Below are 26,065 nucleotides of genomic sequence, written 5' to 3' on the forward strand. Positions count from 1 at the left end.
CACCAGTCTGTACAGCTGTCAGTGAAACAAACAGGAAAAAAGAAGTGCAGTTTCCCAGATTGTGTTGCACCGGCGAGGTTCTCCAACAGCCAGAACAGCTGTCATTACACACAACTATGTGGCTTTTTATAGCAGCCGTTCTCAAAGTGGGGTCCGGGGACCCCCAGGGGTGCCTGAGGGGGTTACAGGGGGTCCCCAGCAAAAAGGAGAATCATTTATTTTCACTATAATTTCATCCATAAGGAACACAATGACATAATGTTTGACTGTTTTGGTCATAGGTTTCATACATCTAAAAGCAAAAGTTTTATCAGATGGGGGAACCCTGGGACAAAATCTTATCAAATGGGGGTCCGTGGTCTAATTTGTGTCAGTTTAGGGGTCCATGACGTGAGTAGTGTTCATATAATTAATTCATCTCATGGACATGTAAACCATTGTTGGCAGTGATATTTCAGAAATGTAATCAATGATTGGTTTGTAGCTCTCTAGATGCAATACAACAATACAGACGTAATACAACACAAGCAAGGATGTAGTCAGGAGAGAACAATACAAGTAAGTGCCATAAAGCTGAGTTAAGGTCTGATAGGAGGAAGGTACCAACAGGCAGTGCACAGAGGCAATGCACTTTACAAGGTGTGTCACAACTAAGGATGTAAGAATATTAACAGCAATATAAAATGTTGACTTCTTTATAAATGAAAAGAATGATCAAATTAATGACACAAAAATGATTAATCAACATAACGTCTGTAAATGTGCCTTTGACTGGCATTTTACAAATCTCTGTGTAAAAAATCAGTGCAGCTGATTATCAACCAAAACAATGTTTTACTCCATCTCTCTCCTTACATTTCATATCCACCCCATCACATCACCTTCAGATCACACAAAAAACATGTATGCCTGGTCTGAAGAATGTGTGAGGTGAGCAGATTCTGTGTTTATAAATACCAGTTTATGTGCAGGAAATGGCGTATGAATGCTGTCAACAGTGATGCTTTTCTGTCAATCATCTGGTTTGGATTCAAATGTTTTATACTTTTTTTTACAAATGTAGAACTTTCATTCAACCTGGTTTATCATTGGAGAGAAAACTGCAAGCCTTTATATGTTTGTTTGTGTGTGTGTGTGTTGGCCAACAGGACACTGACAGACCTGCTGAAGCAACAGAGTGGTGAGGTGAGCTCGGTGGAAAACGCCACGGCCGGTTCACCCGGCGGAGGGAGAGCCAACGGCATCTCAGCCAGGATGCTGCGCAGCAGGAGTGGTGAGTAGAGAGAGAGAGAGAGAGCAAACACGCAGGTACAGAGAGGATCTCCACAGGCTTAGTGACAGTCACATACATTAACACGCACAGGCTGGGAGTGCTTAATAAGCACAAAAACAAACGCAGGAACACTAGAGATATACACAGAACCAATCCAAACACAGATCTGTATTTGTGCGTGTGAAGTCAATGAGAAAATCACACTCTCGTGCCAGTAATATATATACAACAACATAACACACAACTTCAAGGAGTTCAGCAAACAACTTCCATGCAGCAGTTTGGTTTCAGCCCATTTTGCATCTTTTTCTCTTATTTTTCTCTATTTGCATAAGAAACAGTATTATATGACACATATAGTGTATTATTATACTCCCTTTTCTTTTCATGCATATACAAATATGTCTGATATTACCAACACACACACACACACACACACACATTAAAGCAAATATATTCATACAGTAATGTTCAGTAATCTGTGGAAATCTCATTTATTGTAATTGCATGTTAATCTGCCCTAAAGTAAAGTAAGCATTCTAGTGTAAACTATCTGCATATGAATGAAATCAAACTGTAAAAATCTTTTATTCTTCTCTTATCCTTTTCTTCTTAGAAACACATGATTCACAAAAACTCAAAGAATCTTTATCAGAAAGTTTAAAAAAAAAAAAAGTAAATACAAAACAAATTGCAATCAAACTCAAGACCTCAATGTTGACTGTATCCAGGATACTGGTAGAGCACAGAAGTGTAAAAGCAGGGCTATAGTGGTAATTGTGAAACTTGTTTCCTAATATGGACTAAATCATTTAAAAGGTTGAAGGGAAAGAGTTATCGGACAAGCGAAACCCTCCATTACAGCAATAGAACTGTCAGAGCTCCTGTAGTTGATTAAAATAATGTCGGAAAGAAGGTGAAAAACACAGAAGTGACTATTTATCGTTAAAAAAGTTGCCAAACAGAACTGAGTCAAGCAAATTTACACCACTGTTTTACGCCACATAAAACCCCGCAAACAATCCTAATGTTACACTTCTTTCTTGTCAACTACTGTACACTACACACATGCAACACAAAATCATACACACACACACACACATTAAACACAGAGTCAGAGTCAGAGCTCTTCCAGTCTGTCACTCTTGTTTTTCCCAGAGGCTTCCCCCTCTCTTTACCTCTCAAACACACACACACACACACACACACACACTTCATCTCAAACAGTCTCCAGTTTGGAGTTCCTCTCATGTGTCTTCAAGCTCACATCCCTGGTAGAGTTAAGGGAGAATATTGGCTTTTTCCACATTCAAAACCAGGGATTCAAACTGCAGCTGCGACTCTGGTTCATGTTGGTTTTTCTTCTGCTTTTTGGCACGAGGATTATTTTTTTGGTTGCAGCATTGTGGTTTTTCAGAAACCTTGCATGCAAGTCTAGCATGTTACCGAATTTGATCTTCAAAATCGAACATTCGCATGACGCCCTAAAAGTGAGAAGACGACAATAAGAGACACAACAAAGTGTCCATATGCATGATTTCACTCCACAGCCATCATGAGGATCAAGTTTGGCTAAAATCTGCTCTCTGTTCAGACAGGAAACAGTCAAATAAGATGAATCGTCTGCAGAATTTCTAACTTTACGTCTGTTAGACATTAGCTGGTGAGACATAATGTATTCAGGTACTGTGTGGCAGAGGGGAGAAGACAGAGTGAAAGAGAGTGAACAATAGAGCGTCTTCGACTGTAAGTAGAACACATGCTTGTTGCACGTGCAACACTGGTGCACTACACACACACACACACACACACACACACAGTCTAATTACTATGTTAATGTAATCAGGCTGCACCCCTACAGGCAGCATGTGCCATTTTCTATACATCCAGATACAGCAGCGTACATGCATCACAGATTCTGCCCAGGTACAGGCAGCTCATCTAGGTAAAGAGCGACGGTGTCGGCATGTTTTTCACGTCTGAGTTGTTTTTAAATTTTGCAAAAGAGCGACTCCATGAAGCTTCAGCTGACTGGTTGTGTTTTTAAGTACGTGAGTGAGTGTGTAGGAATTTGTATGCGTTGGTGTGCGCCTCCGTGTGAACATGTGAGCGTGCAGGGGTGTGTGTGTGTGTGTCAGAAGGAGGGAGAGGGGTAGAGTGTTTGATACCAGCGACCCCCTGCAGCTTTTATCTCTCATCTCTCGCTATGTAGTATTTCACAGGCTGCTAATGACATGATACGACACACTTTATGCGGTGGACGCTTTAATTCAGAGTGCTTCATTGATTATAGACACTTGAAAACAGACTCATTATGTAGAACACTTTAAACAAGAGGAGTGTTGTTAGCCTCATTATTGTGTCTCCACATTGCTGACTAATTTTTGTTTGTGGGCAAAGAGCTGGAAGTACAGTAAGAAGTAGCAACATTGAAAAGCTCACTAAAGAAATCCACCTCGCTATGATGGAGTGAATGAAAAAGGGAGTTTCAGATCACAGAGGCCAGCCTGTGATCCAGATACCACAGAACTTCTTCCCTACAGTTATCAGATCATAAATATTAATGGAGACATATCAGTTGATTTTGATGGTTAGGATCATCTCTACTGACCAACACTGAATGGTTTCTGTGTGTGTGTGTGTGTGTGTGTGTGTGTGTGTGTGCGTGTACAGTAGTTAACGATTGCTGCAGCTGCTAGTCAAAATATAATTCACACACACATGCACAGTGGCTATCAAGAAAAAAATAACTAAATTATATCTGTAAATGAGGGCTGGCAAGACTCAGAGATATTGGTATTTGGCAGTGGTGTAAAGTATCTAGTGTAAGTACATTTACTCAAGTACTGTACTTAAGTACAATTTTGAGGTACTTGTACTTTACTTGAGTATTTCCATTTCATGCTATTTTATACTTCTACTCCACTACAGTTACTAGTTACTTTTTAAATACAAATTTTGCTTTTAAAAATGTGTTTTGGCAGGTGACTTCTTACAAAGAAACAATGTCTGGTTGGGGCCTCCTGTTACATTTCAGGTGTCTGTGGGTTGTTTGCAGTTCCAACATACTGTAGAGTGATCTCCCCTCTAAACTTATCAAAGGGTTTTATCTAAAAAAGTGTTCAAGATATAAGGGCTCGAGATAAAATGATCCAATATTTGCATACAAAAAACAAGGAAGATTGGATAAAATAATGTGAAGCTAAATAATGTACATACTCTTGTATATACATTATTTAGCTTCACTCTTCAGCTACAATGACAAAATGCTACTTACACATTAATCAGTATTAAGAGTCTTATCAACAGTCTCATTGACTATCTAATAATATAGTATATAATAATATATCACTCACAGAGGACATTTTTCTGCACCTACAGTAGATTTTGCTGATGAATATTTCTGTATTTTTACTTAAGTAGGCTTTTAAATGACGTACTTACTTGAGATGGAGTATTTTACATTGTTGGAATTACACTTTTACTTACGTGAAGGATCTGAATCCTTCTTCTACCACTGGCATCTGGATCTGGATCTCTCAAGAAGTGAAGTTATCACTTTTATTTTTCTTCACCTTCTCCCATCACCCTTAAAAACATTTAAGTCTTATTTACACAATAGGTCATTTTGAATCTCCCCCTGCTGAGAACCACCGACTGCTTGGGGATTGACATGATCATCCAGCAGCTTCTGGGGGGCCAGATGGCGTCACACTACTGGATTGTTTTGAAGCACATAGTGGAGCCTTGCACAGGAAACAGCATGTAGCACAATCTGTTGACTGAATGAAAAAACTATGAGTAAAAGTAGTTGTGTGAGTCCACTTGACAGGAGTGAAAGGTGGAGGACTTGGCAATAAAATCAGTGTTGATGATGATGATGATACCTACTGTACTGATGCTAATGTGTTCCATGTTTATACACATTACACCCACTTCTTCCCAGAGGAGGAAAATGTCCACTGGTTTTTTGTGATCAATCAACACGGACGGCAAAAAACGTTTGTGCCAATAAAACAAAAATCCTCACCGTGTAGTTTCTGAACACACTGACTGCGTTGCCTGAGAAGAAAAAAAGTTCAAAATCTTTGCCTGAAGACTGTCTGGTAACCTGAAAGCTGTCTACACATGTTGTTGCACATCTTGTTGGTCTTAACATGGTTTTAAGCAAAACTCATAGATTGACCTTTGAGAGTCAGAACATCAGTGCTTCACATCATGAATCACCTCCCCCTGTCCCAGATCTTCCTTCTCCTAATCTGTCTGAACTCTGCTGGAGTTACATGAATGTTTTTACTTTATTTGTACTTTTTGGACTCCTCTGATCACCTATAATTGTCACAGACTGAGGGTTTAGGTTGACACACACTGTACGTGTATGTAAATAACGCCAAATGTTCCCTAATTGAGCCACGGGACAAAGTGGAACACTAGATAGATTGCCTGGGCAGAAAACAGATGAACAGTATTGGTTTTTCCACAGCAGACAAGATGGCAGACAGAGGCCTTTGGAAAAAGTACTGCTCATTACACACAGAGTAATTGAACACGCTCTAACTGATCGGAGGCAAGTGTTAAACAGCCTGCCGCCGTTCTGTCTGTGGCTGACATTCACTTTATTGGTTAGAAATGTCAAAAAGCCAGAAATCTTTCAAGTTAACGACAGTTTTTTGAGATCTACAGGAACCATCGGCGGCTGGTGTAAACCGAGGACACTAAAGAAATATTTGATCTAAAAGTCTCCAACATACATGACTCATTGCGTGAAGAAAGCTTGAAGCAAAAACTGATGACCTATTTATCAAAGACGATTGCAGAAGTAGCATGACCCAGTAATGAATCACTCTTCTTAACACATATTCACCTTTCCTTCTCCTGCGTCTCATTTTTTTTTTTTTTTTTTTAACTCCAGCTGTCAGAGGAGTTGTTTTTTGAGCGGTCATAAGAGGTAACTGACTTATTCTTGTAAATGGATGATCTCTGTATGAATCTGTGCTCCCTCGCTCGTGTCATGTTGATTATTCTGACATCATGTGTAGGTCCAACTCAGCAGATCTCACAGAGCGGGGAATGTAAAGTACGTGGGGGTGGAAGAGAGTTGTGTTTGTCTGCTCCAACTCTGCTGCAGTAAATGATGATGCACACAGACTTTCATTTAGATCTCACTGATGACAGACGCCGCGCTACGCACTCTGCTTTCTAGCTTTATTCTGGGCGTTTGAGTATGCTTATTCGTACCGTCGCTGTGTCTCAAACAGTCACACAGGGACGTTCATATTTCATCCTGCTGATGACAGACGCCATGCAATGCACTCTCTCCTTTATCACTTTCCCCACGGCACTTAAGACTCCTTTTATGTATCATTTCAAATACACAAACACACACTCAGAGATGCGTATTCATACCAAAAAAAAAAAACACACCATATACAGAAACATGTGCTATACTCCCTGCTTTTCTTAGTGTCTTTGTGTTTCACGGTCATGAACATTCACAAAAGCTCGCCAGTGTAAACTGCAGGCAGATGGTATAGGTGAGAGAGAGAGAGAGAAAAAAACACAAATCCCATTACATCAAAAATTCCTTTAACATTGACTCCTATTAAGTTGCTGACCTGAATCTAAATCTAAATGTCCCGCCTCTCGCTGGTGCATCATTAGTGCTTCTGCTGTGCTTCCAGACGAGCTGCAAAGTCAAAATATCCAACGCTCTATGAGCCTGCGCTTATTGAAATGATAGCCTTGTTCATATGATGAGATAAAAATGTGGGCTATACTCTTCTTCTTTCTCAAAAAAAAAAAGTGAATCAGACAATGTTTCATGTCTTGGTGGTGCTTTATTATTGAATATCATTAGCAGCTTTTTTTTAAAGCCAGCATTTAAATTGTGGTCAATTTTCAGTCCCGGTTCTTTAAAACTTCTCATCACTGTGTGATTGTCTCTGTGTGGATTCTAACCTGGAAGCAGTTTACTATCGTTTAAACTAAATGGTCACATGGGCTTGATTAAAACTGTGCTAGAATGTTTTTGTGCACTAATGAGGACTAACGTCCAATATATTTGTTGACTAAAATATCCAGTAATCATCTTGACAAAGAGGGGACTAAATTTTCCCATAAAATAGTATGACTGAGAGTCTACAGCCACACTGAGGCTGTACTAAGCTACATGCTAACTTCAGCATGCTAACTGCTCACAATAACAATGCTAACATGCTGATGTTTAGTGGGTGGGATGTTTAGTGTTAACCATGCTAGTGGACCCACCTGCTAACAGAATGACTTTGACGTCCCAAGAGCCATAACACTAGCATGACTAAAAAATTAATTAAAAATACAAAGAATAAATTTGATTAAATCCCACTAAAATTTAAATGAGCTTTCCATTAAGTTTACCAATAACTCCCCATAAGATTTTATAGTTCTTACAATACTATAATTTTCTTATAAATCTCTGCACAATATAAAAATGTTACAATCCTACTAATTACCAACTGACTGCAGCTGTGACTGTGGCACCAACCCAGGCAGATCATATTGCATATTTCAAAAAATATGCAATATGATGGCCCCCATAACTAAATGCCAATGAATTGCCAATTTTTAAGTACCACATTTTTTAAGTGAAGGGAGACTTTAAAAGTTGTCTTCAAAAGACTTACTGTAACTTTCACATGATACATTTCAGAACAAGTACTATTACTTCTCGAGCTTTATCTAAATCAATTAACAACACATTTCACTGAGTGGGATATTCTGTCTTTCCACCAGGTCCCCCCTTAATATTCTGTAATATGCCAGGGAAACACACACTGTGGAAAAGTTCGCTCTCTTGCTCCCTCAAATCTGACCGCTTGTTTCAACACTCCTGCATCGTTCAGACAGATCATAGAGAGGAAGGCTCATCTTCCTCATTGTACACCTTAACCACTCGCCGCCTGCAATTCCCACTGAGACAGAAGATATTACATAACTCATTAAGCAGTGTTCCTGCCCTCTTGTTCTGCATTTTAAAGATCCCGATTTCAGACATTTGCTTAATGGAGAACTTATTACGTCACTAATCCCCCCCCCCCCCCCGCCCTTGTAAAACCATATATTGTCATTTTTACACTTCATTTTTTGTGTGGATTTAACAAACAAGATATAATATGTAAGTAGTGATCTTTAGAGATGCTGGTAGGTGGATTTTGTCACCTTTAGACATCAACAAAGACATCAGCAAAGATAAGCTATCCAGCTGCTGGTTGTAGCTTTATATTTACTGTACAAACATAAGAGTGTATTGATCTTCTCATCTAACTCTGCGCAAGAAAGCAAATATGCATATTTCCCAAAATGTCGAACTATTCCTTGAAATGTCATGAGCATTTGCACCAGTGCTATCTGAGGCTGAGCAGAGCATCAATAGCACACACATGCTAACAACATCTGAGACCTCTGAGGTTCTCATCATTACCAGTGAATACACAGTACCAGTATGTCTTGATCTGTCAGTCATGAGGAAAAAATAGACAATGAAGATGCCAATAATGATGAAGATGAAGATAGTGATCATGATGACGATGACAGTATGAAAAGGAATTTTTCCTCATAATCCACTAATCTGGCACATGCTGAGAGGTCAGCACCACTGGATTACACTGGATGATTTTTCTGTATCTGCGCACACACACACTGCATATTACAACATATGAAACGTCTCATGAGCTAATCAGCTTAAACTACAGCACATTGATGATAGTGTGTGTGTGTGTGTGTGTGTGTGTGTGTGTGTGTGTGTGTGTGTGTGAACAGTGATTAAGGTAAAGGCTCAGAGTTGTAAGTGGTGTTACTGTAAAGACGAACCCTTGACAACTCTCCACCTCTCTGGCTTCAACATAATTTTCTAATTTATTCCACCAGAACATCCCGCCTTCCTCCACATTTCTCTCTCTCCCTCTCTGTTCATCTAAACCACATATGACTGTTTCTCTTTTAAGTGTGTGAGTGTGTGTGTGTGTAGTGATTAGTATTCAGAAGTTGTGCCATGTGTACCTCTGTCTTAGCACTGACGGTCACTGATGTGATGAAATCTTGTGTCTTGGATGCCGCGCTTCAGTGACACTCTGCCACACACAGACATTCACATGCACAAACTCATGCACTCATGCACAAATAGACTTGACTTGTGCATGGCAAATCAGACTGGCGAGCATATCAATACGCTTTACTGTTTCAGTCAGTCAAAAGATCTGTCAATATAACACACAAACAGGCACAACACATTTTATAGAATAAAGACGTTTAAAAAAAAAATGCTAAACACCACTGATTTGGTTGCTGTCTCTCCCAAATGACCTTATAAAGCAAGTTGTGTGTGTGTGTGTGTGTGTGTGTGTGTGCGTGTCTCTCCGTGTGAACATTCGTGATTGCTGTATGTGTGTCCATCCATCCCTGAGGCTGACATCAAGTGCACTGGCTGCATCAGTGGACTTCATTAATGCTAATAGCCAGTTCTTTACTCTCAGCTAGTTTGTTCCATTGCTCATTAACCTCAGTTCGTTTAGCATGAGACTGGCTGGCCATCTAATAGATTTGGCTGCGTAATATATTTTTGATATGATGCGAGGGGTTGTGCAATATGTTGCTTGTTCTTATCACTGGTGGTGTAATATGTGCAATATGTGTAATTTTGCTTGTGATGTGCTACATTATGTGTTGTTTTGTTTATATTGTTTGTTTTCTATTAATACTACTATGGAGGCAGGTATCGTATCGTATCGTAAGGTTTGGGACCTCTGTCTCACCCAAAGTTACCAGCCTCAAGGTAAAAGGGAGATACTTTTTAACCCCTGTTAATACAAAATTCATGTGATGTTTTCACATTACACATTCCCACCTGAGGGATCTGAGTTGTACTTGAACACAACACAAAGACAGCCAGCTGACCACCAACATGCACACGTCCGCACCTGTGTGACAGGAAATAACTAGCTGTTAGTCAGAGTTCTGCATTATAATTAACAAATCAACCTGAAAAGAAAAGAAAAGAAATCTAAATTGTTGTTGAAGTACAACTGGTACTGTAAGGTTTTACTTTGCTTTACACTGGTGTTGTTAGCCTGTGGTCTTTTGCATGGGGAAAAATAAAGAAAAGGTGGAGGCAAAAATAAGGAGAGACTGCACTAAATAAGTGAAATCACTGACTCCCCATTATGAATGGATAATAGTGGGCTACAGATGTTTAATGACAGCCCAGCAGCTCCGACGGCCAACTGCTAGCTTGGTGTGAAGAGGTGCTTGCTTGATAAACAAACATTGAACAGTAGCTGAACTGATGCATACGACAATTTTTGGAACTTTCCAAAACTGACAATCACACCACTGCCATATGTGAGAAGGTGAGATGATATACAGGGTTTGAACTTCGCTCTCTTATTTTCTTCTTCGCACAACCATGTAATTTGTAACTTTTTATGTATAACTGAGGGCAACATCATGATTGCCTTCCATTTGTCCAAAAAGTGTGCACTGTTATCCGCAGTTGTGCACTTCATTGTGTCTTACTCCGGTCTGCCACCTTTGATTGTGGCAGTGTGTAACAACACCTTTGGCTTCAGACACATTTGGATGATACTTTGTGTGAACTACTTTGTTTCAAACCCTGACCTTTAGTTTTATTGTAGTTTTCTTGTAATTTATCACGTTCACTGCAACCCTTTCACCAAACTTAAAGTTGATTAAACAATTGGACGAATCTGTAAAACCCTACAGTTGCCCCACAGACCCGCAGGGTCCCCAACAGTTCAATGTGTGTAAGTTGGTGTGAGCCCTGTCTTGTGAAAGGGCCCATGTCAGAATCTAGTTGTTGTACCTTTATAAATTCAGTTTATACTGTGCTGACATCATGCAAATTCCCAAATAAACGTGTGTAGAATCACAAAGACCATAAATCTAACTTTGGCCTACAGTGTTTCAACACACTGTAGGAGCACTGGTTGGATCTGGAGCTGCAGGCAAATTATAATGAAGCTGCCATGTGTAGTCTGCTGTGTGCACTGTACACAATGGGTACTTGAAGATGACAGGGTGCTTACAGACCGCACAGAGTGGAAAGAACTGTTAGTCAGAAAAGTTGCACAGCTCAGTTTTTGCTTGAGGGAATACTCAGGGGTCAATCCAGCCATGGGTTAATGCCAGCGTACAATGTATAGACTCATACAAAAATAATCCCTCTCAATCATCACTTATGACTCACTAGAAGTGTGTGGTGGTCTATTTGTCTGCAGAGACTCTGTCCTCTGTCTGTATTTTCTTATTATTTTGCTTTGTTCAGGACGCTTCTGGGCATCAACCTTTGAGCAGTGGGTGTGTAGCCCCCAGCCAATGACAGTATGCAGGTGTGAGGTCGGGACTCGTAGTGTAGCGACATGGTTATATCGCTGTCTCCGTCTCTCTCCTCTGCTCCACTCTGCTCTGTCTCTGTGTCATGGATGTATAAAGAGCTGCAGGTCTGCGTGTCTGCTTGAGGGCAGCGCTGAGCTACACACGCAGAGCAGAATATTTGTGCTTTAGAACATAACCGCTGTGAAACAATCAGAAAATAACGTTTTATTTAACTGATTCACAGCTTTCTTCTCACCAGCGCTGCTCACTATCTTCATTCGCTCTCTAGCTCGCTCGACCACCACTGCTCTCACTCTCACTCTCACTCTCTCTCTCAGGGGAGGAGAGGCCAACTTTGAGTTTTGAGTTTGAGTCTTTGCAAACATCAACTAACAAATCCTGCATACTATACCTTTAAAAAGCAAACATTTATCGCAGGCCTGAGATGGGAAACCTGGTCTTCAGTGTAAAATTCAGATATTCTCATCAAATGTGTGCAGTCACTCTGGCAGAATGGGGGTTTTACAGCAAAGACCCACTACAAAAATGTGTTTGTTTGACCTCCACTTTTCCTCCTGAAGAAAATACTTGTTATGTAATACTTTTTAAAGGTTATGCGTATTACTAAAGATACTGTAAATACCACTAACTGACTGTTCTCTCTTTCTATGTCTTACCAGAGCAGTACCATCTGAATAACGCAGCTTATGGTCCATTTGGGCAAGGACTTCCACACCCGCACAGCAACCACAGCACAGTGGGACTCAACAAATATACCTCCCTAAAAGCTGTGGGTAAGTCGGACACACACTCTCACACATCTACACACGAAATGATGCTGACTCCAACTGACACAGTAACCTTTTAAGTACAGTAGGTTGGCAGTGCAGGAGTTGTGAACTGATGAGGGTCTCTTTGCCTCTTGGCAAACAGAGAGTTGATCTTAAAGAGGAGGCCGCACACCGCTTCTTCCAAAACTGTGGTGTGATTGGTAGATAATGTTAATCGTCTGTAAATGTTAATGAGTGATTTATGTAGACTCGGTTTTCTTTTACAGTACACTTACTGCACAACTGGCCTAAAGACAAGCTTGTGGAACTGTCTAAGCAGAGTTATAATACAGAAACCTCACTGTACAGCAATATTTTAGTAGAGTCTAACCAGACACCATAGGTCACTGCCAAGGACAGAGCTCTAAAATACATGTAGTTCATGTAACACAGCCTGTGGGAGCAGTGCTAGAGCTCTTGGGCAAGAGGAAACTATTGGGGCAAACATGATGAAAGCTATATAACTGGAAAACGAACCATTCTCCCAAAGAAAATACATTTTTCCCCAACCTTGGTCTTGTTTCCATAGTTTGGGCATCTGATGTCGCTGGCATTAGCAGATGCATCCAAATATTGGATGCTTCTAGTGTTTTGGAGGACAGACCATAAAAAACTACAAGGCCATTATATCACTCATAGTTTTTTAAAGTAACATTCTGGTGCTTGGAAGTTTTACTGCTCCCTACATTGTTAGTTAGTGGAGCCCCAAAATCCAAATTTGGTGAAAGGGTAGAAAATGTAGGTGAAAGATCAGACAGAACCAGCAACCGAATGGAGGAAAAATGAACAGTAGCTGCTCTGGCCTCTATCGGTTAAAAGGTAGAGGTCTTTTGAAGCCATGACCACACCCATCATCACAGCTGGGAGTGGTAAGGTGTGGTCCACCCCCAGCTGTGATGAAGCATGGTAACCAAGTGTTATGGTACATCACTGCTACTCAGCATGTAGGAAAAACTTGTCGCCACTAAATGGCAGGATAAGCAGGATTACTAGACTGGGTGCAGTTACTCTCTAACATAGTTTGGTATTTCACATCAAGTTTACCCCAAACACAATGTAGCAGAGTCTGAGTTTTCTTTTTCACAGCAGCAATTTCTTAACTTTAAAACATTTCTGTACCGACTTCAACATTCAGCCTTGTTGATTGCTAAGTAGAGACCATAGAAATCACTGTGTAGTACACTTAACTTTCCACTATTTTTTTAGTGTTTGAATTATGAATGTAAAATATGCCTCATCTGTAATAGCTCAAAAATTGCCACAATGGAGTGGAAATTGGAGTGTGCTGCTTTACTGCTTTTTGCTAAAATTCCCCAATGCAATGCTTCGCATTTGAATTATGTGTATTCTGTGATCAACAATAAGTGTTTATTGTGTTGGGGATAGTGAATCAGTGATCAACGGAGTGATTTCAGACACAGGCAGAATAATAGCTTGCAGTATCACAGGAACCTCTATATGGACATAAATCTACCCTATCAGTCTATTTTCTTCTATGTACAATTTTCCTAAACTGACTGCCATCTACCTCATGTAATCATTCTCAAGTATTTCTCCTTTTCTAATGTTGTTCTCTTTGTCACTATTTGCTTTTTTTACTGGACTTCTATGATGCCTCCACATATGATCTGTGATGTAACAGCAAAGCTACTACAACTTACTACAACAAAGAGACTGGGAGATTTTTACCAGGTGTTTCATGTCAAAAAAGGTCACACGCAAACGTTGTTGTCCTTGACTAGCGGGTGTAATAGTGCGCAAAACTAATTCCAACCTCAGGCACCCCATTAGAACAAAACAAAGCTCTACTAGTCAGCCAAAGGCAAATTGCTGCTTGACAAGGTATTGTTTTTAACCTTTACTATCAATGGAGAGTTGACTGAGCCCTTTTCGAGCAGGAACCTTCTTTAAACTGTATGTACACTTGGGAGATGGCCATTAAAAGCAAAGACTTCTACAGATAGGCACTTTTTACATCACTACGCCTGTTGAACTTCCCAATCCAGTGATAACGGTGTCAGATTTACAATCTAAAGTCATGATCAATTTTTTAAACAATGCATGCTTGATTTCAGACAGAGCTAGACAAATGTAGGTTGTCATTAGCTGGGCATGCTACCAGTTGCAAATAAACACACTGTTAAATCCATTTCTTACATGTTCGCCCTTTATTTTTGGTTTTGGAAAGGCAATTAAAAAAGACACGATCCTACTCTTTGGTTACCAAGAAGCGAAGTATTGCTCTTCTGAATCCAAAGCTTGTTTGGTGGAGAACGGTCAGAAGAAGGACCAAAAGCAAATATCTCAGACCTCCGGGCTACCACGGTGGATGATGGTGAAGGAGGTTAAAACATAAGAGCATACATCCGTATCAATTCTTATCATCATACAACCTTACCATGCAGTCTACATATTCATGTAAACATTTCTTTCTCAAAAGATCTACAAGTTAAATGTGCATCAGTTACATATTATAAAATGCATCACCTGAGTTAAAAAAATGTATTTGCTTTTGATAAAAGGTGAAAACTGCTGTTTAGATTCAGACTTTTGGACAAAAATGATGAAAGCACACACAAAGACAAGGTTACCGTTCATGTAGCCAAGAAGCTGGCGGCGATGACCTCAGTGTTTAGTTTATTTAAATAATTCTCTGTGACATTCATGCCAGCCCATGACACACATACACATGCACACTCCAGACTCTGGGCGAGGGTATTTATAAACCTTCATTGCTATGTCCCCACATCCTGGCACACATACCTTTACCTCCATCATCTCCATTGCACTCCTTAGTCTCTCCCTGATCATCACCCTCCCTGCCTTCTGCCCTCTCATATCCCAGTGAAAGAGGAATACCGCTAGTATTCACCTGGAGGGCATACACCAATTGGAAATACTTAAATCACCAGCTTTCCCATTTGATCTTCTTCAAACCTTCCCTCATCCTGACCTTCCTTCACTGTCTTCTGACTCTCTCTAAATGTTATCTTTCCACTCATTTTCTTCTGAATGAAGCATTTTGTGGACAAGAAAATCCATTTTATTTATAATCTGAGAAAAATATAACTTACTTTTTATGCCTCTGACAGCTGACACTGACCCTCCCCACAAGGCACTGCTTTTGTCTTTTGTACTTTTTATTATTTTCCATACCATCATATTGTCATCTTATCCTTGTTTTCTATCTGTTTAGGTAGCTTCTTTTAAATTTTCACCTCCTTCTACTCAACCCTTATTTAACCTCACTGTCACTCTTGTTGTCCATCTTTACCTTCTCATTTCTCAGTTCCCTTTGTTAATTAAGATGGCTAACATAAGATTAACTGTTTTCGTATTGTTTCTTGTTATCATTAAGTCCTTGAAACAGGACCATGTCACTTTTGCTGCCACTCAGCAAGAGTGACATTTATGGATAATGGTAAAATGTAGTGTCATAGTAGCACAAGTAGAGTCAGTTATACAGCAATTCCTATCTAATCACTAGTGGTATTTGTACTTCATTTGTAAGAGGAATGCATTTCTTCTTTCAAAAGTTGCATAGAATCGCTTTAAAAGTTTCTAAAATACTTTGAGGAGCAAACGAAGCTGACATTACTGACAGGTTGACGCCGGGAGGTCCTAACATAAATGCATCATGGATTAGGTGTGATTTAGTAGGCAGTGCTCCTACAATGACATACTCTGTGTTTGCACATTGGCAGTTCATTTAAGGCTTCCTCTGCATATGACTCAGAACTGCATCAGACTGTGACAAATTGAAAATGACTCTGAAATATAAACAAGCTTAAAGTGGCCAAATATAGCATGTGTTTGCTTCAGTGGCCTAATTGTTAAAGGATACAAACAGAGCATTCTACAGCAAGTCATAATAATATCATACAAATTCATACCAAATTTGGTCCTGCTTTTGTTGGTCATCATTTCTATTGGATATAAAAAACATTATTATCACGAAAGTAATTGCTGAGATCTGGGAACAGATTTCTACACAAGCCAACAGTTTTGCCAGATTATCTGAACTATTTCATTTGGAAGCAAAACTGAAAGTTCAATTAAATTCATTCAGTTTTATTTATATAGCGCCAAATCACAACAGAAAGTCATCTCAGGGCACTTATCACATAGAGCAGGTCTAGACTTTACTCTTTAATTTACAGAGACCCAACAATTCCCCCATGAGCAAGCACTTGGTGACAGTGGTAAGGAAAAATTCCCCTTTAACGGGAAGAAACTTCAAGCAGAACCTGGCTCTTGGTGGGCAGCCATCTGCCTTGACCAGTTGGGTTGAGAGAGAAAGTGAGCGCAAAAAGCCCAAAATATCTGTAATAATCTTTTGATGCACAGGAAAACTATATCACCTCACAAATAAGTATCGTAAGTCAAAGTTGAACCAGGGGGTGGACAGTTAGGGTACTAATTTTACCATTTGCCTCCATTTTTTCTACCAAATACATTTGGCTAATTTTGCTAACCTGCTCAAGTTTCTTATCTTGTCTGACTTCTGTTTAGCAATATTACTGTGTTCAGAGATCTCAGCATTTAAGTTAGATAGGAAAAATGGCCAAAACCAGGGAAAAAAGAACTATTAAACTGAAATGTTTCTTTTTCACACCAATGAATGCTCTGTTTGTACATTATTCCATGTTTCTTTTTCTCACATGTAATCTCCACATTTTTCTTTGCAGCCGATAGTGCATCTCGTAGCTACTACAAGAGCTTCCCGCTCATGGACTTTTCCCAGTACCAACCCGTGGCGCCTCCTGCCTTCCAGCCAGTGCAGCCCAAAGAGAAGTCATACATCCACCAGCCCCTGCCAGTGCACCATGACCTCCATGCCCCTCTCTCCATCTCCATCCCCTCCAGCCACCTGGAGCACTCACGCCTCCCCAAGACCACCACGCACCCACTGCTCACTAGCTCGGCTTTCAAAGCCTGGGAGCCGAGTGGCCGCCATGTCCAAAGGCAGGCCTCCGCCCCGGGGCACTCCTCTTCCTCCATGCACAGCTCTGCCCGGAGACACGGTTATTCAACCCGTAGGCAACGGAGCATAGAGAACATGCCAGATCTCTTTAGCCAGCCCTACGTAGGGATTTACGGAGGAGTTGGAAGCGGGGCAGGGCACGGGCAGCATGTCCAGGGGCAATACCCATCTCAACCCACCTACTACCACCACACGAGGCAAAAGAGTTACTCCACCCACAGTACGAATGAAGTGACCGTCTGAGTGCCATGGCCTCAGAGAGCGGCCTGCTGCAATGTTAAACATACTAACAAAAAGCTTTGGTGTTAAGTACATGCCAGAGTTTGGGACAGTTGGCCCGAGAGTAGAGGGATATTAAACTGGGAGACTCTAGGAAATATGCAGATTCAAGAGATGGAAGGGGTGTTTTGATAAGTGGGAACAGAAATATTCAGGAGCAAAATAGCATAGCAGAGCCACCACTATCACAGACTACGGAGAGAAAACGATAATATTAGACTCAAGCAGCATTTAAAGGGTCTTGTACATTGATCGTATAAAGTTTATAGACTACCTGAAAGTAAATCTACCAAGGTTGTTTGAAACCACTCTCAGGCTCATTTAGGCCATCACTGTTCCTCTGCATTTCAGACCTCAATCACCTCAGTTGTGGCACTACAGTGTGGTCTCTTATATCCAGTTGTATAGGTCTTAAGATAATAACTGAACGTTTTTATGATAAAATATAGGGATAACAGCGGTTTGTTCAATTAGCGCAAAGAAAACCAACTTGCACCAACTCTTTTGTCTGTGATGACATTTTCCATATTGGTTTCAGGTCAGACTTGACAGAAATCAACACTGAGTTTGTGTTAGCCAAGTAACCCTGATTAAACTTAGGGACAGTAGGTCATTGTCACATGTGGCTACAAAAAAACAGCCTGACTCATGTTTAGGATTGATTGTTAAAAACATTCCACAATGAGCCTGGAGCTGACTGAACTGCCATACTTTATAGCAATGTCTATTCAATGAGCCCGTCGGTGCAAACATGCAGATATTGCCATTCAATGTATTTGATGTAAATGTGTAACCTTTAAGATCCATTTTGTAGGTTCAGACTGAAGAGTAAAACCTCAAAAACCATTTACTTAAATTTGGTGGAACACTGACTAATATGTGACCTTTTGTGGCAACTAGCAGAAATTGCAACAACATTGATGAAACATATGTCCTTCGACACACACAGTCCCTCCCTCTTAGAAATAGTGTGACATTTCGGGGAATTGAGAAGATTGATACCACTCTCATGTCTGTGCGGTAAATATGAAGCTATGCCCAGCAGCTATTTAGCTTAGCTTAGCAACAGTGACAACAAGACTCCCAGAAGTCACTGCTTCTGGCCAAAGAATAGTCTGGCACTTAACTATAGGTAAAACCACATCATACTGTCTTTAAATTTTGGATGCAATGAGTTTATTAGTCAGCCATTTCCCCTTTTCCAGTCTTTGTGCTAAGCTAAACTAACCATCTGCTGGCAGTAGCTTCATATTTATTGTACAGACATGAGAGTGGCATCAATCTTGTCATCTAACTCTCAGCAAGAAAATAAATAAGTGCATTTCTCAAAATGTCAAACCATTACTCTTAGATACATTGATTAAATCACTACTGTATGTCACAGGGATCTGTACATTAGCAAGCTAATTGGTGCAGAAATTAGAAACATCTACTTAATAGAAATATCAAGTAACAAGGTAATACATCCCCATGATGAATACTGGATTATAAAGCTGTTTAGTCATTTGCTTTTGGCATGAATTTTTTTCACTTAATGCGTTGTAGTGGTGGTTGAGAATTAGGAAGTCCTTCATAACTTCAGTGGGTCAGGTGTTTTTACTCATAAACAGCATTAAGTGTGATCGTGAAATCTGGAGAGCTGAGCACCAGGCCAAATATTTATTGATAATTCATATTAGACCTTGCTATGGTCAGTTTGAGCTCTGGGGAAGTAAAAAGCCAACTTATTTTAAGCATGAATAACACATAAAGGTTTCCTTCATCAGAAATATAGCTATGTCGGGCTTCAGAGGACCTTTCAACACTTGATCATATTTAAAGCATTCAACTCCAGCTCCAAGCTGATAAAACTGTTCCTCCCTGTGAGATAGCAACTACCAAATCTAACAAGTTCAAAGGAAAATTATTCCTTCAAAACATGTACATAATATCTAAAGTCAAGGCATTGAAATTTAGATTCAGTTTAGATAAGTTATATATGCTGGAATTTTCTTCAATCTTCAAAGAAATGCCACATAGCATATAGTTCAAGTATAATCATAAATCCTCTAAAGGTAACGCATTTCAGGTTTCATTTCTTTGATAAGTTCCTTCTTTTCCTTCTTGTAAAAACACCTCAGTTATTTTGCATCTCTCAGTCTACCTCCCAGCACAGCTGTTTTCTCCTTCTTCCTTTCTCTCCGCTCTCGGCCTCTCCCACACTCTTTCCAAAGCGAAGCGCTTTGCATTCAGTGCCATCAGGCCAAGCACACAGGGACATCATCCCCGGGGTCACATTAACTTCGACGGTGAGGACAATGCCACCATCATGTCAGCTCCCATCAGCCTCCATCCCAACCAGAGAGAGGGAGAGGAGGAAAGAGAGGGGACGGAGTAAGAGCCAGAGGCTGGGACTCTAGAAAAGACGAGAAAGGGAGGAGAGAGAAGAGAAAAATAGAAAAACAAACCACATGTTTTCCTTCCTCGGGGGAAGGAAAGGCAGGGAGTCACTGTGGATCTGAGTCTCTCACTACTGAACTGTCTGGGCCATAACTCAAAGTGTGTGGAAGTGTGTGGATGCTTCTGTGTAATTTCCAGCCTCCGGGCACCATTGCAGGGGAACTCACGGAGGCATTTCCAGGCCTGGAGCATTAAACGTTTCTGATGTCGTCTCTGAAGCCTAGACAGCAAAGGACACTGTGCAGAGCTGCTGCTGGTGCTATGAACGTGCAACAGTTGATGCAATGCTTCCACATTATTTGTTGGTGAAGGTTTATGGCTGCAACACCCTCAGGAACTGCACAAAGAACCAGAAAAGCTTCTGTAAGGTTCTGTAATAACATTTGTGCTGAAAGAAAGAGCTGAGAGGATTTTATGATGCTAAAATTTTGATAGTAGAAGAATCAGTCAAACAAAAAGATCAATACAGTTGAGACAGAGCCAACTAACACTATATCTCACACGAGGTACACAAAGCACCGTTACTAAATGAGCGCCGACCAAACACCGAACCTCTTTTTGCAGCTAAACTACCTTCATATGAACAGCATGACTCCATTATATTTAAACAAATCAAATTCTGTTGTCTGGTTTAGACACTTTTCCACCCATACAGCATTCTCCTAGCAGCAGAAAGTGAATTGATTTTTTCTTTCTAGAAAAACCTTGACACTGTAAAACTAGATTTCAAACATGTACAACATCTGAAAGCAACCACGATCATCAATGCAATAAGTGAAAACATCTTTAGGGTTCATATCTTCTCAAATGCAGCACGTGTTATCACGCAAGTCTGGCAAAGTTGTCGAAACACCTTTTTGACATATTACACAAACCTCTTTTTTTAAAAAAAAAAAAAAAAAGAGTTCAGATTCTTCCATAACTTTTTTATGTAATACATTAAGACACCTAATTATGATTAATACTGTGATTTGAAACTTCAGCCGGTAACATGGTTGATATCTAGAGAGTAAAGCTTGATTAAGGATAGAGGCTACATAATTTCATGACCCCGGCTGCAACACACAGAGACAGAAAACTACTTTTAACTTCATACCTGCGAAACCACTTCTGCACTTTGACTCCTGTACATGAATCCCGTTTTGTTCTTTTGTCACGTGGGAGAACTGAAAACCTGGCCTACTTGTGTAGCTCCAAGAGTAAAGGACAGTATCAACACTGTCTGTTGCACAGTGGGTAAAAGCATCTAGTGCTTTCTGTTTGAAAGTTGTCACAAACTTAATGGACGCATTCACACAAAGTATTTTAAATTGTATATTTCAACAATGCCATCAGGTGGCACCAAATAACTGCATAGAGATATAGGAAAATATGAGTTTTGAAAATGAGAGAAAGAGTTACAGAGAATGAAACTCAAGGTTAGATTTTCCTTCCATTGCGAAAAAAAACTATGAACATGCAGGAAGACATGTTTTGAAAGTTCCTTCCAGTACACAAGCTACATGTGAGTTATAAGCCTTGTAAATGAGCAGTATGAACATAAACCGAGTACAAAAATGGATCATATTCAAACTTTCGACTGTGGTACCACAAAGATATCACCTAGATACCTAACATGAGTGCTTCTCCACAACAAAGTGTCATATTTGCCCTCATGCCCCCTCCAGACATTCACCACGCAGTGTCTCATCAAGACACAAACACATGGTCACTGTCTTTGTTTCTCACATCTTAATACAATAAGGTATAACCAGTTCTGGTAGATGGAATCACAATGTTACTGATGCTGTGTTAAAGAAACCAAACACTCTTTCATCCTCCTTCTTTTGTTCTCTTGTAATATGATGCAAAAGTGAACTATGTCTGTATTTACCGACTGTTTCTCACTACCCACGCAGCAAAGGATCCTGGTCAGGCATCGTTTCCTCTTAATGCTCGATGTTATGAGTTAGAAATGTTGAGATCTGCTGGTTTATAGACAAAAATCAGCTTTTTATGAGCAATAGAAGTTTAGCTCTTTGCCGTTCTGAGTTGTTTTTGTGTGGAGAGACTGAACAAGTGCTTCCAGTGTTTTTCTTGGTCTAAACATGTTTTTTCTCCGCCTGAAACAACGGCCTCCCCCTGTTCTTTGTTCCATCAGTTTGCGCTAAATGTTTCTTGTGTACATGATGATTCAGTCTTTTTGAACACATGACAGTTTTTTTAGGTTTTATGTAGTGCAAACATCATCTGAAAACCATTTGTTCTCCTTTATTTATGAATATTGTGTAAATGTGTATCTAATGGAATTTCCTATATATTTTGTTTAAATAAGGGCTTTATGAACTAAGTCATTTTATTTCTAAGATTCAAAGAGTATTTATTATAATTGCTGTTGATGTCAGATTTTAACAGAGTATATTATTTCATGTTGATGATTTTAGTAACATGAAACATGATGCATAGAGAGATCTATATTAGTTCAGTTGTGCAATTTTCTAACGTGCAGTAGAGGAGGTTAAAGTAGGCTTACTGTACTGTATGTCACATTATTCCACTGGGTTTTCACATTTATGGCAAAATGCAATGAAAGAAATTAACTGCAGTGTAAAAAAAAAAAAGCAACGACAAAGCAGACAGGTTGTCTAAACCATTGATCGTGTTTCTATTGTGTAATTTCACAATGCTGACTGATAAATGGGATGCTGCACAAACGCTAGTACATTATTGGTGAGTATAAATTTGATATGCAGAGAAACATTTGCGAGCATGCAGCAGTTTGCACATGCAGAGAGGAGACTGTGATATTTAGTGCTGTGTCAGGATATTGGGCTATAACTGTATAACTGCAGTAGAAACGGTTTGGCTCTGTGAACTTCTGCAAGTTATCTTGTGGGGTCTGTTAGAGAGATGTAAGAGAATGGAGCTACAATAAATTTATAAACTCCTTAATACAGATATGATAGCCAAGCAAATCCAAAGTGTATTGGTGTGATAAACAGTATGTAGCAAAAATGTGTATATACTGTATGTAACTGTACTTCTTATTACAACAACTCATTTATACCCAGAAATGTTCCAGAGGACTGTTTAGTAACTGATGCCACTTTTGAAGATGAAATATTAAAGATTGTAAAATTACTATAAGGCTTTGGTTTGACTTGTGTTTGTATCAAAGAGAGGTTGGGCCTTTGAATCTTTTGGGCAAAACACTCCAAAAAGCAGCAGGCACCTTAAATGGGTCAGCCAAATTCAACAAACACATTGAACACAGAAAAAAAACTCCAGGCAGCCGAAAATCAAACAACAACTTGACAACAGTCAGCAGTTCTTTGTTGGATCAAGTTACTTGCACCAGCAAAACATCATAAGCAGTCAATATAGCCTTATTATTCAAAGTGATGTAACTCTGAGATTGATTAAGATCATTTTTAGCAAGTCTTTGTTAGTAGACAACAGTGTGCATCATTAGTATAAATAATACAACACAATATACAAATACAACAATCAATACAAACAGTAAATTTAATAAGCAGAGTTGATAAGAACCTGATAAGTCATTAGCATCATTAACAGTTACTGTATCTATAACAAAGGGATTCATTCTGCACTAACAGTGAGTCCTGCAGTGAACCTACAGTGTCACCTTGTGGCTGTTCCTGCTATTACATGAAGCCAAAGCTTTCGTCATTATTGTCCTCAGATCTTAATCTACTCAGCTATAATGGCAAAAATAAGAGGTAACGTTATCCTTCACAGGTCCATCCTAATCCTGTAAAAACCATCCACAAAACACTTCAGAGCACAACAATTTTAAGGAATAAAAGGATTATTTAATGCCACAACTTGAGTCAAGTTTCAAATGTCACACATTTAACAAAGTGCAGGGTATCAGAGTAAATTTAGTGCTTTTAGGACTATTTAGAAGAAGTTTTAGATTGATACTAGTGCAGATAAAATGCAAATGTTTCTGTTAATTTCTCCATGCAGGTCAATATGTAGAACAAGCTTTTACCGAAAACGTACAGCCGTTTATTATAAGGTTCAGTGCAGCGCTACACCTCTGCTGTTGAAGAAATCCTCCACTACTTATAAATAAAATTAAATAAGATTCAAATTTTCAGTAAGGAAAATGAAGATTTCACAAATTTAGATTTATTTTTTTTAATTTAGTGACTTTGGGGATCTTGCACGTTTTATAAAACTGAATTTTGATATTTTTTAATGACCTGCAAACAGCCTTTAAGTGCAACAAGGTGTAATAAAAATAAGTAAAACAACAATAACAATAACTTCATTTTATAACAATTCATTAAACTCACTTCTGTTTTGTCCTAAAATGAGAATAAAGACACTGATGGTTTTAACAATACGTTTTTCCTTAAGGAGGAATTAATGGCCACACAATAATGGAGGTAAGTGGCAGTTAAGTCACAATGCCTGGCTGAGTCATGTAAATACAAACAATACAAATTATTAAAACTTCCATGTTATTAGACACATTTCCTGGATATGTCAAACTCTTTATAAACTGAACACATTGTCTGACTTGGCAGATGAAGGAACTGAAAGATGTGCAGATTGAACAGATATTTTAAAAAGCACAATCCTGGCCTATGTGGTCGTTAAATATACCTGAATTAGACAAGTGTACACTATCAAGTCAGCACCTCAGATTTGGTCAAAATGTATTTCATAGAACACTGAATAAAAAGACAAGCCAGCAGAACATTTTACTGAGAGCTGTTTCCTTCCTTTGTACTTTCAATTACGCTGACCTTCCCTCGGAGTGCAGTCTAGTCATATTAATGACCACAGAAAAATAAAAAAATAAAAAAAATACAGAAAATGCCACCTTACAAAGAAGATAGATTCAAATTGCAAGGAAAACAGTACAACACTAAGTAGTAAGCACACTAACACCTGTGCAGCAGTGAGCTAAATAGCTCTTCCTTAAAAAAACAAAACAAAAAAAACATTAAATTTACATTCACATGACCCTCAGCTCCTTGGGAAAGAAACTGGTCTTTCTGAAATGTACTACCTCTTCCAAGGAGGTTACATTTTTGGTCTTGTATATCTGGATCCAGATGTAGATTTAGGAGCTTTTCAAAGAACTTCTTGCAAGACACTGCAAGATAGTGCACTTTTGAACATTCACACTATCTTCTCAAGAATTTAAATTATTGGAATGACCAAAACTGGGCACTTATTTACTGTATCACTACAGTATTTTTAAAGACGATTCGGATCCAAATGCTGATTAAAAATTCAAAATATTTTCTGTTTTCAAAATAACAAATTTTGTGAATCACAGAGCGTTCATTAAAAAGCAATTTCTCTGAGAGCAGTATAAGATCTATTATAAGATCTCTTAAAACAATGCAAAAATATTGATTTAAGTATAACGTTGTTCAACATTTGAATTTTTTTTTAAGAAATTCTAATGAACTTAACTGTTAAGAAACAGAGACTGATCATCTTCTAATATCTGAATTTGTATATGTCAATCCATTTCTGGCCTGATGTAATTGTAACACACTTCTTGATCGACTGCCATAGTGACGCATCTCTGTGAATGCTGATAATATGTATTCAAATTCAGTGCCTCCCAAGAATACCAGGATCAATTTATCTGCTAAAAATTACAATTTAAAAAACATATCTGGAGGATAAATAATGATTTTGTTAAAAAAAATTGAAGTATCAACACTTAAAGGACCAGTGTGTAAGATTGAGTGGCATCTAGTGGTGAGGTTGCAGAGTGCAACCAAATGAATACACCTTCCTTTCCAAGCATGTGGGAGGAACTATGGTGGCTGCGAAACCTGCAAAAAACGGGAAAGGCCCTCTCTAGAGCCAGTTTGTCCGTTGTAGGCTACTGTAGAAACATGGCGGTGCAACATGGCAGCC

At 39.3% G+C, this 26,065-nt stretch overlaps 1 protein-coding gene and 1 long non-coding RNA gene across 2 annotated transcripts in view; one reads left to right on the forward strand and one right to left on the reverse strand.

The window, feature by feature from the left end:
* On the reverse strand, positions 1-20,924 carry LOC122971041. The gene is made up of 4 exons (XR_006399396.1): positions 20,912-20,924; positions 12,288-12,290; positions 7,932-7,940; positions 1-292 (listed from the first exon to the last, which is right to left on the reverse strand). It is a non-coding gene; the product is annotated as an uncharacterized LOC122971041 (long non-coding RNA).
* The window catches only part of shisa8b (shisa family member 8b), a 39,937-nt gene extending 13,963 nt beyond the window's left edge, over positions 1-25,974 (forward strand). The window contains exons 4-6 of the mRNA XM_044337476.1: positions 1,149-1,273; positions 12,322-12,435; positions 17,160-25,974. Of these exons, the coding sequence (XP_044193411.1) occupies positions 1,149-1,273; positions 12,322-12,435; positions 17,160-17,698 (778 nt within the window). The 3' untranslated portion in view covers positions 17,699-25,974. The remainder of the gene's footprint in view (positions 1-1,148; positions 1,274-12,321; positions 12,436-17,159) is intronic.
* The last annotated feature ends 91 nt before the right edge of the window (positions 25,975-26,065 follow it).

This window comes from Thunnus albacares, chromosome 20 (genome assembly GCF_914725855.1).
Source record: "Thunnus albacares chromosome 20, fThuAlb1.1, whole genome shotgun sequence".
Lineage (NCBI taxonomy): Eukaryota > Metazoa > Chordata > Actinopteri > Scombriformes > Scombridae > Thunnus > Thunnus albacares.